The 15794-nt window shown below is 43.3% G+C and overlaps 1 protein-coding gene across 4 annotated transcripts in view; it reads right to left on the reverse strand.

Moving 5' to 3' along the window:
• Positions 1-15794, reverse strand: part of LOC133865732 (nuclear-pore anchor) — a 78966-nt gene that overhangs the window by 57277 nt on the left and 5895 nt on the right. For all 4 annotated transcript variants that reach the window (XM_062302185.1, XM_062302187.1, XM_062302186.1 and 1 more), the window contains exons 7-10: positions 7345-7434; positions 7168-7245; positions 6526-6635; positions 4872-4992 (exon numbers count right to left, since the gene is read on the reverse strand). In XM_062302185.1, coding sequence (XP_062158169.1) covers positions 4872-4992; positions 6526-6635; positions 7168-7245; positions 7345-7434 — 399 coding nt within the window. The remainder of the gene's footprint in view (positions 1-4871; positions 4993-6525; positions 6636-7167; positions 7246-7344; positions 7435-15794) is intronic.

The following is a 15794-nucleotide window of genomic DNA, read 5'->3' on the forward strand; positions in this document are numbered from 1 at the left end:
CCACAATCTCGAATTTTTGAAATTCAAATTCATACTAGTTCTCTCCCAGCGGACGAACATGCTGGTCTTTGTCCAGCAGATCAAGCGGATGAGACTCCAACAAGAAGCAATCCACTGCCAATCTCAAATCAGCCTCTACATGCCACACCACCGGAAGAAGATCAAACTCACAAGGTTCCGCCAACAAAGCCCTTAACCAGGAACGATCACCACCCACAATGGTCGAATCCGACCTCAACACCTCCGCAAAAGAAGGCCTCATCCACTTTGGAGCCAAGCCCAAAGTCAGCCGAACACCCTTCACATCCTTCTTCTCCGATGTAGATGAGGAACCGAGCCCGCAACCCACCAAGACAATAAGAAAATCTACAACCTTTCTCAGCTCGTCGAAGAATTTGAGCCATCCCCACCCTCCACAGCCCTCGGGGATAAGAATGGACTCTTTCCGACCGCCCAACCCTAACGTTGTCGCCTCTAAGAAGCGCTCAACTTTATACCCACCTCTCCAAGCAATCAAAACTTTCAATCCTTCTCTGAACGACTTAACAAAATATTGCTCTTCCGAGAAACCTAGTAACACTTCCAACATCAAAGCAAGCCACTCGGAGCTCTGAGAATTCAAGATGACCACACCAAGAAAATTTTTCCTCCTCTCCTCCACCTTCAACATCGATGCCCCACCCAAAACCAAGAAGGCAAAAGACTTCGACTCCACTATGAATTTCTTATCCATCTCACGACTCACCCGGAACTAAGATGACCAACCCAAAAAAACTACGTAGCCGGAAAAAGAACCACCCAACCAAATAGCACACCAGCTGACTCCCCTGTGTGAATCGCTCCCCAACAAATCAGAGAACCGAAACTCGAAACTTTTTTGGATTATATTGTATATCACTCTTGGTTTTCAGTTGTTGAAGGCCGAGGTCTAGAGGAGGAAGAGAAGGTTCGCAAGATAGATATGTCTAGAGAGCTGGAGAAAACTCTTCTTTTTGAGGAAATAATATGGAGACAGAAATCCAGAGCTTTGTGGTTGAAGGAGGGGGACAAGAACACAAAATTTTTTCACAGGATAGCCAACTCGCGTCGCAAATTTAATCAAGTGGATTCTATAAGTATAGATGGTGAAATCTCCAATAATCCAAGGGAGATTCAGGAGCATATAGTTCAATTTTACAAAAACTTGTATGTTGAGAATTGTTCTTGGCAGCCAAGGGTAGCAGGCCTTTCTTTCCTTTCAATTGATGAAGATGAGAGTAGCTGGCTAGAGAGAGGGTTTGAGAAGGAGGTGTGGGATGTCATCAGAGATTTCAATGGAGACAAGGCTCCGGGCCCCGACGGTTTCACTATGGCTTTTTTTCAGAAGTGTTGGGATATCTTAAAGCATGACATTATGGCTGTTTTTGCAGATTTTCACTCTCGAGGCAAGTTTGAAAAGAGTTTCAATGCTACTTTTGTCTCTCTGATTCCAAAGAAGAATGATGCTGTGGATGTGAGTGACTTTCGACCTATCAGTCTTATTGGGGGAATTTACAAGATTATTTCCAAAGTCCTTGCGAACAGGTTTAAATCAGTTTTGGGTAAGATTATTTCAAACACCCAAAATGCGTTCATTGGTGGTCGACAAATCTTGGATTCAGTGCTTATTGCTAATGAATGTGTGGATAGTCAAATCCGTTCAGGGGATTCTGGGTTGTTGTGTAAGTTGGATTTGGAAAAGGCCTATGATCATGTGAATTGGGACTTCTTACTTTACTTATTACAACGTTGTGGTTTTGGGGAGAAATGGAGAGCTTGGATTCGTTTTTGTATCTCTACGGTGAGATTCTCCATCCTTGTCAATGGAACTCCAGCGGGTTTCTTTACTAGCTCTCGTGGGTTGCGACAAGGTGATCCTCTGTCGCCTTTATTATTTGTGGTGGTTATGGAGGCTTTGAGCCGGATGCTGGCTGCTGCGGTGGAGCAGGGTTCGATGACAGGTTTTACTGTGGGACATAGAGAGTCAGAGGCAATAGTAGTGAATCATTTATTGTTTGCTGATGATACGTTGATTTTTTGTGGAGCGCAAGAAGAACAAATTCGACATCTGAGGTCCATTTTTCTTTGTTTTGAGGCAGTTTCGGGATTAAGGATCAATTTAAGAAAATCAGAAATTGTTCCTATTGGTGAGGTGGAGGATGTTGAAGGGTTGGCCCATCTTATGGGTTGTCGGGTTGGATCTTTGCCTATGACGTATTTGGGTATGCCTTTGGGTGCCTCTTACAAGTTCGTTCTTACTTGGAAAGGGGTGGTTGAGAAAATGGAAAGGAAGCTGGCTGGTTGGAAGCGTATGTATTTGTCAAAGGGCGGACGGTTGACTCTTATTAAGAGCACGCTGTCCAATCTCCCCACGTATCTCGTCACTGTTCCCTATTCCTTTGAGGGTGGCTAACCGTTTTGAAAAAATCCAGAGGGATTCCTATGGGGTGGCATAGGGGATGAGGCCAAATTTCATTTAGTGAAATGGAACAGGATATGTACTCCGTTGCATTCAGGTGGGTTGGGAGTTCACAACCTCAGCCAGTTTAACCAAGCTCTTTTGGGTAAATGGTTGTGGAGATATGGTAGGGAGAGAGAGTCTTTATGGCGTTTGGTGATTAACGCCAAATTTTGGGAGCCTAAAGGGTGGGTGGTGCTCTATTGAGGTGTCGGGTTCCTATGGAGTAGGGGTTTGGAAATATATCAGGAAAGGGTGGGAGAAGTTTTGCAATTATGTTCGGTTTGTGGAAGGGGATGGGTCATATATCAGTTTCTGGCATGATCGGTGGTGTGGGGAGAGACCTTTGAAGCTTTGTTTTCCAGTTCTGTATAGTCTTTTGAGGAACAAAGCGGCAATGGTGGTAGATAATATGGCGGTTCATAATGGCAATATTCATTGGAATGTTCTCTTTACGCGGCAACTCCAAGACTGGGAGATGGAGATGGTGCTCTCTTTCTTCGAGCGGTTGTACTCCACTCCGATTCGACAAGGAGAGGGTGACAAGTTAGTTTGGAACCTCTCTACAAGGAGCTATTTTGAAGTAAGGTCATATTATGAAGCACTTAGTAGGAAAGAAGGTCCATCTTTCCCGTGGAAGAATATATGGTGTGCTAAGGCTCCGACAAGGGTGGCGTTCTTTGTATGGTCTGCAGCTTTAGGTAAAATTTTAACTCATGACAATCTGCGAAAGAGGAATATTGTGGTTATTGAGTGGTGTTGTATGTGTAAAAAGAAGGGGGAGTCTATTGATCATCTGTTACTTCATTGCGACACCGCCCGTGAGCTTTGGAGTTTTATGTTTTCTTTACTTGGAATTGAATGGGTCATGCCACAATCGGTGCTGGGTTTGTTGACTACGTGGGGTGCTTCTCGAGGGCATGGCCTAGCAAAAAATGTTTGGCGTTTAGTTCCTCACTGTGTGTTGTGGAGCATTTGGAGGGAGCGGAATGCGAGGCTTTTTGAAGATGTCGAGACTATAATGGTAGTATTAAGGATGCGTCTTCTTAACACGCTATATCTATGGATAGCACCCCATCTTTGCCACCTAGGTGTTTCTACTTTTGTAGACTTTCTTAATTTATTAGTTGTTCCTCCCGTTTAGGGGCTCTCTTGTATACTTCCCGTGTATTAGGGTTGCGCCCCTCTGCGCTTTTTATTGAATTTTAAATTACTTATCAAAAAAAAAAAAACCCTTGGTTTCTCCTTCTAAACGGAAAGGTTGGAGGGAGCTTAAAAACTTGGAGTGTTCTATAAATTTTGATGCTAGAGGTGATTGCTCTAGCTGAGGAAAAGGCTCTGGGTTCTTTCAAAGTTCTAATGAAGCCCATGGCTCTTGTGAAGGGGTCTGCTTGTGGGTGTCTTGTTGTAGTGCTGGGGGGACTTAAGAATCTTTTTGTCGTCCTTTCTTTTGGGTTTTTGCGGGTGTCCTTAGCTGGGTTTTCTTTGTTCTTTTTGTTTTTTCTTTGTTGGTGATCGTTTTGTATACTTCATGTATGCTTAATAGCGCCTTACGCTTATTATAATATTTGTTGATTACCTATAAAAAAAAAATTAAAAAAAATTAAAAAAAATTAAAAAAAAAAAAAAAAAAAAAAAAAGGTTTTTTCATATGAGATAGTAGAAAGGATTATTGTAACTTCAAATACGTATAATTATCCCAAAAATTCTTCAAAAATATAATAGAAACTAGACAAAGAAATAGGTTGCATCCACAAAATTATAAAATATAAGCCAAACCTTAAATTGTTTTGAGAAGAAACCTGACTAATGTAGTAAATTAAATAAAATTACCAACACTAAGAGGAAACTTTTTCTTTTTTTGAACAACAGGAAGATGAAACTAACCATGATTTTATCCAAAAAGAAAATAATAAAATAAAGTGACTGCGATTTCATGATTTATGAGATAAATGAGAAGGGGAAAAAAAAAGGAAGAAAGTAGCCATAATTACATGATTTATGAGTAAATGTTCAAGTCTCAATTTTGCTGGAGACAGTATTCAGCATAAACGTATGGGATTCAAATGAATTGAAGAATATGGGTATGTTTGTTAAGTGTTTTTGGTGTTTTAATTTGAATTTGAGGAGATAAAAGTTAAGTGTTTTAATTGTACAGAGATAAGAGTTTTCGGCCAAGAAACGCACCGGTTCCCACTTTTGAATTGTTCCAAATATAGTGATGGGACAATGATTTTTTCATTACGAGCTAAGTAGCAAAAAAATGTTTTCAGAATCAAATTCAGGATTTTAGCCAAACAAAACAAAGTTTTAGATTTTACAAAAAGGTTTTTTGACAAAATGTTTTACAATGAAACAAACAAGCCCTAAAATAAGTATAGTTGAAATAACTTACACTCCAACCATCCCGCAGAAGCGAAGCTGCCAAGGCTGTTCCTGAAACACCTGTAGGAATCTTGGGGACAATCATGCGATTATCCTCAACCATGTCACTTTCTTCAAATGAATTCATCAATCTGCAACAACACAATCAATTCAATTACATAAATTGCACACAGATAACCTCAAACAATAAACAACAGCTAAAGTTTTAGTCAAAGAGACTTTGTAAAACAAAATTCTGCTTCCAACCAAAAATTATATTCCTCACTTACAGAATTAAATCACAAAGATACAGCAACGTCTCTTAGTACTACACTACCTAGAAAAGATTTAACGAAGTTTGTAACCAGCCCATAATGTGATTGAAATAACAAACTGGAGATATCAATCAGAGTTAAGTTACATGAGCACTTCAAACATGTGTAATATCTGTACTACACACCACACATGAATAATACAGGATATCACTCCAGCAGAATGACCATCAAACACATACAGGACATGTCGAAAAAAGAGGTGATGCTGTCTCTTAGTTCTCTAGTAATTCCAAATCCATGTCTGCTTCATTGCTGCATGATATTAGATATCGCATAAAGGGGAAGACTAAAAACTTAACAAATTACCCATGTATATGCATCCAAAACTTTTAGAAAGCACCATACAGAATTACAACCTCAAATAATAGTTAGCCAAACCCTTCAATAGATCCCAAAGCATAATGGTTGGACTTGGATGTGTGATTTGAGAGGAAGGATTTGGATATAAGTCCTTAATTCAAATTGTTTGATTTAGCTTAAGCTGGACACCACGTCTCATGAAGCAGAGGTCATTAGTTCGAATCCCCCCTTCCCCCTCCTCTTAGGATCAAAAATTACTTACGAAAGAAAAAACAGATCAAAGCTTAAACATCTAATTGGACTCGGCTCTCTTTTGGACATAGCTTTAGGTATTTTCTTTTATGATTCATACACCACTATAAACATCTAGTAAATCTCGAAATTCTAATGCCTTCACTTTTTGAGTAATGAGATGCTAAATTGTTGTTTAAACTCTTTAACCTATTAAAAATTTAAGAGACCTGTAGACTATCCATGTAAATCTGATGATCTCTATATCTCTCTCTAACAAAGTTGCAGCTGCAGTAGTGCCATAAAATAAGCTGCTATATATATGGACCAGACCAAATTCAGACTCCTAAAGAAGCATATTACAACTTTTTTTTTATAGGTAAGTAAAGAAATAGCATTAAAAAAGCATAAAGCACCCCTAAGTATACAGGGAGTATACAAAAAGAACACCAAAAAAAAAAAAAAAAAGGACGGACACCCGAAAAACCTAAATGACAGAAGAAACCCCCAACCCTACCACAAAAACCCAGAGCCCTAAAAGAACCTGGGTACACATATTACAACATGTTTGTTACACCAATATTACTAAGAGCAATACTGAAACTTAAATAACAGACAAATTAAGCTAGGAAGGATCTTGGCCTGAAGAGACGAGGGTTTACATATACATAAACCAGTATATGCAATAAGGTTAAAAGCATGTTCACATATGCCACATCAATGGACTAAACAGCATCAATGTTTAAGACATCCTTTCTTTCAAGAAAAATGATGAACAATTTGCAAAAATGCTACTAAATCAACAATAATGTAACCTACAGTTCGGTACTGAAATTGCTAAGTGGAAGAAGATTCAGTTCATTTGATTTTCTACTGTTTTCGATATCAGCTTCACACTTCTCAAGTTGTGCTTTCAGATCTTTGGCCTCCTATAAGAAACAAAAGCAAAATGTAACTTTGAGTACGGGGAAAAACATTGAAATCCACTTGGGTACAAAAGAAATTGAGACTGGAATCAACAAATAAATCATGACAGAAGGCAGTAGGCAGAACAAAGTAAACAATGCTAAGAAACAAACACCAAACACAGCTCTAAGATAACCATCGAGAGAATATCAAAGGAAATTAATCGCAATGACTTTAAAGTTGAAAGGATAAATTTTTAAAACTAATTAATATTCCAAATCTACAAGGAATTTATTTCAGCCACACATTCTAATCGTGCCAAGAAGAAGAAAAACTATATTATAAAAGACAATCATTATAAAATCATCCAAAACAGATGCTTCAATAACCATCTAGCTTTTGGAAAACACAAGTGTGAGAACTAACACTTGTGAAATTGTTATACAGTTAGTCAAGACAAATTATTAGAAAAATTAAGGAAGGGGGTGGCATCAAAACAAGTGCTGCCTGACCAATTAAAATTAATGTGCTGCACATCCAAGTCAGGAAGCATACCTTATCCAATTGGTTTCTTGCAGATACTTCCTTTTCGAGTCTGTCTTTGTAATCACTTTCGACTTGACTCAAATGTGTCTGCTTAGAATAGCAACCAAAACTCAAAATCAGGAAAAAAAGGACAAATACTCCAGACGACCAAATGTTAGAAAACACCAGACTAACAGAACATTTCACCTCTAGGGCTTTGACGACACCCTCAAGCTCTCCTGCCTTCCTCGACCATTCCTCGCAACTTTCCTTATGTAGTTCAAGCAGCTTATTTACCTGCAAAGTTGCAAACATTTAAGTGAAAAAAATAAGTGATTGATAATATTTAAATAAAATCTAAATGGCTATTCACATGCTTTGGGAGACACAAACAATCATGGAACCAGAGACCTGCTAGCAAGAGCACATTTTCTCAAAGACTAGCCTAGCAAGTCAATCACGGAACTTGGTGACCTGATGTGGTAATCTAATAAATAACGCCCTTTCATAATAACAAAGATCTACAATCCGAAAGTGCAGAAGCACACTTTACTCACCACTTATTGTTCTTCCCACTTTACCTCCACCCGAAGCTCTGCTAACCCTTTCAACACCAAAAAATAGAAGGATTTAGCCTCCACAAAGAACCGGCTCTCCATCCCTAACCGCAAACACACCACCACGCGCCACTCACATGGCCGCTGAAACACAGGATGTCGCAAGCTACCTACCGACCAAAACTAACGAGACACACCAAGGAGAACCGAAAAAAGAGGGAGAATAGAATGAATTCATGATGAAAACATATGGCGAATAATACCACAATGATCTATACGCAAAGCTTTATTGGCAATTTCCAATATTGTAGTATGTCAGAATATTAATTAAATGATTTAATTCACTTCTTATTAGCTTAAATTATTAGCTTCACTCGAGAAAAGGAAGCCTCGCCGAAGAAAGCTAGACGGAAGAGACTTACCGACCACTCCCCCACCTGGCTTCGGCGAAGACTTACCGACCATGCACCCAAAAGGGCATCACCAAAGCACTAAGAGCTGCCACAGCCTCGTCAAACAGAGAAGTATCCATCTGAGAAGTTTTTGCCTTCGATCTCCAGTAATATCTCAAAACTGATTTGGATTCGAACGGGTAGATGGGAGCCCCACTCTCCGCTTTTCTCCCAACGTAGTCACCCCCAAAGAAAAAACCCCAAAATCTAACCCAACTTCAAAGATCTCGAAAGTCGGAGAAAACCCCACAGAAAACCCCTTAGAATCCACATCTAAGCACCCAAAGGGAACACTCACTTCGGAAGAAGAAGCTATCACAAAAGGGGACCCAGAAAAAGCCGAACAAGGGGAAGAGATCGCCGGCAATGACACACATGGAAATGCAGAGACAAACTCTGGAGCAGAAGAAACCGGCCCAGACCATGCCGGCAACAGAAGAGAATGCACAGCATCTACCGCCCAATTTGCAAATCCCTCGGAAACAGAGAGATCAGCGGTGAACGAAGTGTTCAAGCAAGAACTTGCGCCTTCAAGAAAGGAGAACTCTTCAACACCTTTAGACAACTCAAAACTGGTCGGAGCAGACAACCCGCCACCCATGTCAACCATCGTCGTCACCTCCGGCCATTGAAGACCCAATGTAGACCCAAAACCCGAGGAGAACTCAAAACCCGCTTCAGGATCTAAAGGGAGCCCCTAACTCGTAACCTCTGTCCACTTCTTAGATTTGGGCTTCATCAAAACCCGGCCCAAAGGGAAACCTTTAAAACTGAGACCCAGCCCAAAACCAAACGAGCGACCCATCATCGACCCGACCCACCAATCTCACTAGAAGGTTCCCTCCACGTCCGCAATTTCAAACTAGGCAAAGACTTCCTCGCTGATCCTAGTGTGCCTTGGGCAAAGGGAAGACGTGCTGGAAGTCCCTTGCTCTGCAGATTCAGCATCAAATCCTTACCCAACGATTCCTTCTCCAACACATACCAGTCCATGGCCAACCTCACCTCCTCCGATGCTGCTAGTCTTACTGCCGGGAGAAGATCAAGATCACGCCACTCAACCAGTGGAATCCACAACTTGACAGGACCCTTTGACATCACCACCTCCGCGAACGACGGAAGAGCACCACCCAAAAAGGGCCAATCCCCACCCGAGCTTGGAGAGGAGACCTTCAAACCCAAAACCTCCTTCCCATCCTTCTTATCCCCCGGAGACAACACACCAATGGCAGAAGACCCAGTCGTGGTTTCAAGGAAAACCATCACCTTGCACAACTCATCAGCCACTCTGTTCCATCCCCGCCCTCCTCGTACCTCTGGGAACAAGATGAACCCTCTCCAACCACCCACTGCATAGACTGCCAGCTCCAAGAAGCAGCCATCCTTATTGCAGCCTTTCGAACTTTCCAAGCCTTCAAATCTTCCCAGAAGGATTTGACAAAATCCTCCACCCCCTGAGACTGCAAAGCGTCCTTCACCACTACGATAACCCAAGCAATACACTGCAAACCCAATAGCACAACCCCTAAGAAACCTTTCCTTCTCTCCTCCATTCTTAGCACAGACTTGCCTTCCTCCACCGAGAAGAGGAAAGTTTTGGCCTCCACGAAGAAGTGCCTCTCCAAATCCATCCCCAAGAGAACTCTAGTGAATGGAACCCTAGTGGGACGCGCCTACATGCATCACTGCTAGGGTGAAAGAGTCTAGAAAAGTTGAGAGATAAAAGAGAGAGAGGAGAGAGGAAAAAAAATTCACCACTCTGCAACATACGTGAAGATAAATGATAATTTAATATGATATCAAAGCAATAGTCATGAATCCGAACCCTACCTCCATAATTTATCTCTCATTTCAATTAAATATTTCACGTGTTGGAAAAGAGTATAATTCTTAAAGAAGTGAGTTGTGGACAAAAGTTAAGGGCCCATTGGTGGAGGGAGGGAGATAATAACACTAAATTTTTCCATCGTTTTACAAATTCCGATAGAAGAAATAACTCGGTAAAGTCCTTAGTTGTTCATGGGAATATGAAGTTTGATTCCATAGAAATAGAGGAACATATTGTGAACTTTTATAAATAGTTGTATTATGAACAATATATGTGGATACCAAAGTTGGACAGCCTTTCCTTCCGTTCAATTGATAAGGAGGAATGAAAATGGATGGAATGAGAATTCGAGGAGAGTGAAGTGTTGGAGGTGGTGAGAAATTTTAACGGTGATAAGGCTCCAAGACCCAAACGTTTTTCAGTAATGTTGGAAGGTGTTAAAAGAGTACATTATGGTAGTCCTTAAGGAGTTTCATGCAGCACTCTTACAACATAGCCAACCAAGTAAAGAACGCCGCTCTCAATGGAACATTATTCCGCCAAATACTCCTATAAGGCAAAAGGAGTACTCTCATGGGGATTCAATACGTTATTGAATGATTTGGCATTAAACAATTCTTCTCCATTGTGACGTGGCTCGGGTTGTTTGGAGTTCTTTTTATAGTTTGTTTGGGGTGGAGTGGGTTATGCCTAGTAGTGTCTTGGATTTATTGAGTGCTTGGGGCACTTTGCTGGGTCGTGGTCTTGTTCACCGTATTTGAAAGCAGGTTCCTCTATGTGTTTTGTGGGGCATGCGGTGTGAGAGAAATTCTAGGCTTTTTGAGGATGTGGAGGTACAGGTTGGGGCTCTTTGTAGGAATGTGCTTAATATGTTATATCTTTGAGTGTCAGCACATAGCTTGGGTAGTATGCCGTACGCTGATTTTTTACTTTCTTGTTCGTTTTGGTCCTCTAATTAGGGGCTCCTTTGTATACTTCATGTGTACTAGGGTTGCACCCCTCTACGCTTTTTAATGAATTCTACTTATTTTTAAAAAAAAAAAAAACAACCCTCTCTTGGAAGGGGCCCAACAAAACTTATTTTCACCGTCCCGTCTCAATCTAAAGGAGTACAACAAATCAAAGAAAGAGGTAAAAAATTACATCTCCCAATCATACGCCGCTCTGATAAAACTAACATTTCACTAGAGATAGTCAATAAAAAATTCAGAATGATCAGCCATAGAAACATCCTTAAAGTAAGCAATTCTGAATAATTCCATAAAGGCTACCTCAAGGACTGATCCCACACCAAATGCATGCCAAAATCTAACCTTAAATTTAGTATGACTAAAAAATTTCCCCCATCCCCTCTCGTTATTTTTACAAAGGCCCACCCTAAACAACCCATGAACATCATTAGAACACCACCCACCCACAAACTGTCATATTTAAAACCCACTAACACCCTCTTCAAAGCCTCTCTCTCATGTGCATAGCACAGTACTAGCCAAACCTTCAAAATTATTGTCATTGCCAACGGAGACCAACTCTGATTTAGCCAGATTAATCTTCAAACCTAGGACTGCTTCGAAGTATTCGAAGTATAAGAACAAACAACACAAGTTACGAAGGTGATTTGGCGTTGCCCTGCAAAATATTAAAGTGTTGTCAACAAACAAAGTTGGGAAATTTTAATGGCGCCAACATTCCTAGACCCTACCGGGAAGCCTGATAAAAGACCCTTGTTCACTATAGCAAAAATTACTTTACTTACTGGTATTTAGACATCATGTGAAAGAAATCATTGGCTAGAAAGTTTTTTGAATTTCAATTCCAGCAAAAAGTGTAATGTATTCTTGATAAGCCACATTACTGGCTACTTTTGGGGCTGTGAAACCAATCAATGTTTATCAATGAGAGTTGTCTACGTTAATCACTTCTCATGAGAGTTTTGGAGTTGGTGGTGTTAGTGAGCAGATGATATTGGGCTCTCTCTCTCTCTCTGTCCTAGTGACGGTGCGTGAGAGCGCGTCCAGCTAGGGGTTCGATTTCTGTTCCGTCCTCTCACTTTCTCTATCTCTCTTAGCCTCCTGATTGGTCCTCTAGCTTTGTGATTCGGTCATCTGTTTCGTTGGGTGGTTCTTTGTTCGGCGATGTAGCTTTTTTGGGTTGGTCGTCATAGTCCCGGGTGTGTCGTAGATGGATAAGAACTTCTTAGTGGAGTCGAAGTCCTTTATCTTTTCGGTTTTGGGTGGGGCGTCAACGGTGAGGGTGGAGGAGAAGAGGAAAAATTTCTTGGGCGTGGTCATTTTGAATCCTCAGAGCTCCGAGTGGCTTGCGTCGTCATTGGAAGTGGTGTTGGGTCTCCCGGCAGAGCAAGATTTTGTTAAGTCATTCAGAGAAGGTTCGAAGGTCCTAATTGCTCGGGGAGGTGGGAATAAAACTGGGCGCTTTTTAGAGGCGACAACGTTCGGGTTGGGCGGTCGGAAAGGGTCCATTGTTATCCCCAAGCGCCGTGGAGGGTGGGGATGGCTTAAATTATCCGACGAGCTGAGAAACGTTGTAGACTTTTTCTCAGCCTTGGTTGGTGGCGGGCCCGGTTCCTCTTCTACATCGGAGAAGAAGGCTATGAAGGATGTTCAGCCGACTCTGGGATTGGCTCCAAAGTGGACGAGGCCTTCTTTTGCGGAGGTTTTGAGGTCGGATTCGACCAATGCTGCGAAGACGATACCCATAGTGGGTGATGGTCGTTCCTAGTTAAGGGCTTCGTTGGCGACACGTTGTGAGCTTGATCTTTTTCCGGCGGTGTGGCATGCAGAGGCTGGTTAGAGATCGGCAGTGGATTGCTTTTCCTTGGAGTCTCACCCGCTGGATCTGTTGGACAAAGACCAGTTTGTACGTCCGCAGGGTAAGCACTCTCATTTGAATTTTTGAAAATTCGAGATTGCGGACGTGGCGTAAGTTGGGTCCCGGTTTTTATTTGGCATTGGGCCGGGCTGTGAGGAGAATTCTGATCCAGTTTGCCGAGTCGGGGCTGTTTCGAAAATTAGGTTTTCGCGTGGCCCGACTCAAGCGAAAACCTAAAGTTTCCTGCCTGCCGCCTTCGTCGCCGGTGACGACAACAGAAGTGTCCTCTGGGTTGGTTCTGAATCGGCTTCCTCATGGAGGTTTGGAGGTTACAGCGTTGGGAGCCAAAGAGGGCGCGAGTCCAGCTTCATCGGCTTTTGTTGGGGACTCCTCAAGGTCGGAGCACTCGTCGACGGCAAATACAAGGACAGTTACAAGGACGGAGTCTTCTTCCGGGGGTGAGTCGAGCAGTTCCCAGGTGTTTCCGGCGGTTTCTAGTCGGACTCCAGCCTCTAATCTGTTCGGTTTCACCCCTTCTCCGGCACCGGATCTGACTTTTCTGGAGGATCCTACTCCTTTTTCTTTTAAGTTTACTCCATTGGGGAAGCTTTTTTTTTTATAGGTAATAAACAGAATATTATTAAAAAGCGTAAAAGGCGCCCCTAAGCACACAAGGAGTATACAAAAAGGACACCCAAAAAAAAAAAAAAAGGAAACATATGAAAAACCCAAAAAAAGAAAATTACATCAAACCCCCATCTTCTTGCCCCTGTCCCGACTAGAACCCATTCCCCTAGCATCGAAATTGATAGAACATTCTAGATTCTTGACCTCTCTTTTCCCCTTTTTCCTTTTATCTCCTTATCCTTCTTAGGAGGGGATTCAAAGTCAAAGCGCTCATCCTCGATCAAAGCCAAAAAATCTAGAAATCCCTTCTGATCAGATCCCACGAACAAAACCCCCATCGTGCGAAAACACGACTTACTCTCTTCCACAACCCTGGAGTAAACAATAACACTATCCTTTGGAACAACCCCTTTAGAAGAATCCCCCACCTCAACGATTCCAGACGGCAAACCAGGAACCAGGGGACACCCAACAACACTTCCTTTAGGATCAACCCCCTTTGAAGATTCCCCCACCTCAACGACCCTAGACGATAAACCAGTTAATTGGGGGTGCCCAACCACAAAGGGGACCGGTCTTGGCGAATGAGGAAACAAAACCCACTGAACACAGGGAAAGGAAATCGAAACCCCAGGAAGACCCAAGAGATTAACCCCAACAAAACTCCTTCCCAAGGCAGGGACATCAACAAGCATCCCTGCCTGCCGACGGAGAGACGATGTTCAATACAAAGAATTACCAGAAGGCGCACTAAGAGCAACGCCGACGAGATCACGCCCAGCACCGACAGACGAGTCACCAATCTCCCCAAACTAAAAAACCTCAACGCCCGACCTCACCCCAGCTGACGGAAGAACCCCTGCCTGCTGAAGGATGAGCCCTGATTCGGAAGAACTTGAAACTAAAGAAGGCCACACCCCAGAAGGAATAACACTCGGAAACACCGGCGGACGCAACATCAGCGCCGGAAGAGAGGAAGGGACGGCACCCTCATAGACTGACTCGACCACAGGAACGAGCACCCGATCACTGGATCTAGCCCCGGAAAGAGACAGAACCATATCCACCCCAGGATCTACCGCCGACGTCACGTCCGGCCGAAGGGCGCTCCCATGGAACTCCATCGGACGCTGAAGACACCCCTGACCCGAGCCCCGCCTCGATATTGCACCATCAGCCGACGACAGCTTACGGCCCGAAACATCGTCCGAATTGGCATTGGGCTTAAACTTTGCCCCAGCCCGAAACCCTTTAACAACAGACTTTACCCTCTTAAGCACCCGACCCGCCACAAAACCCACCCTACGTTTAAGCCCAAGAGAAGACTTATAGCCCAGCTTTTTCGGCAAGCCACAGGCCCAAACCAGCGCCTTGAAGAATTGGCCCAGGATTTCAAACACCTTCTCGAACACTCCAACCAGTCCCTCCCCTTGCAGAGAAACATCACCCTCAACGGCTGAATTCCTGGACACGCCAGCCTGCCTACAGACACAACCTCGATACCTAGACTGGTCTTCTGCACGAAGGTTCAAACCCGAGACGCCGACCGGTTGCTCCTCCAGAACGGAGCAATCACTCACCTGACAGACCGCCCCCATCTCCATTCCCCGCAGCTGCATCTTCTCCACGTCGCACCCGACCGGCAGAGGCCAATCACCAATCATCTTTGTCTCAACCCTAGTTCCTGAGACGGTAGCTGCTAAACTCACCACCGCCGCAAACGACGGACGTCCTGAACCTATCCCCAATTTACCGCCCGACGGCAAAACACCAGAAGAAGAACGACCACCAGAAGACGAAGGCCCACACATGTTTTCCAGAAAATCCAACATTTTGCTCAGCTCCCCAGAAACACGGCCCCACCCTCTCCCGTCCCGACCTTCAGGAAAAAGGATACGCCCTCTCCGACCTCCGTCGAAAACTGCCACCTCCAAGAACCGCCCAGACCTGTTTTCACCTCTCCGAGTGATGGTCGCCTTTGATCCCTCCCTAAAGGATTCGACGAAATCCTCGATCCCAGCATTACCCAAGACTTCTTCCACCCTCGACAGTAACCAAGCAGTGCAACTCAACCCGAGAACAGCATAACCTGAAAACCCTTTTCTCTTTTCCTCCACCCGAAGCTCGGCAGACCCTGCTTCCACCGAGAACCGGAAGGACTTTGCCTCCACATAGAACCGGTTCTCCATAAGGCTGAAGCCGACACCCCTACAGGGAAGACATCCCTTCCAAACAAACGGAAAAAAAACTCACCACCAGCAACCACCGAGAGATTTAAGAGAGAACGACAGAGAGACCGAAGGCTAAGGTAGAACCCCAGGCGGTACGCGCCTTCTGTTGCTCTCGATTTTATAAGTACGAAAC

The sequence above is a fragment of the Alnus glutinosa genome, chromosome 4 (assembly GCF_958979055.1).
Source record: "Alnus glutinosa chromosome 4, dhAlnGlut1.1, whole genome shotgun sequence".
Classification (NCBI taxonomy): domain Eukaryota; kingdom Viridiplantae; phylum Streptophyta; class Magnoliopsida; order Fagales; family Betulaceae; genus Alnus; species Alnus glutinosa.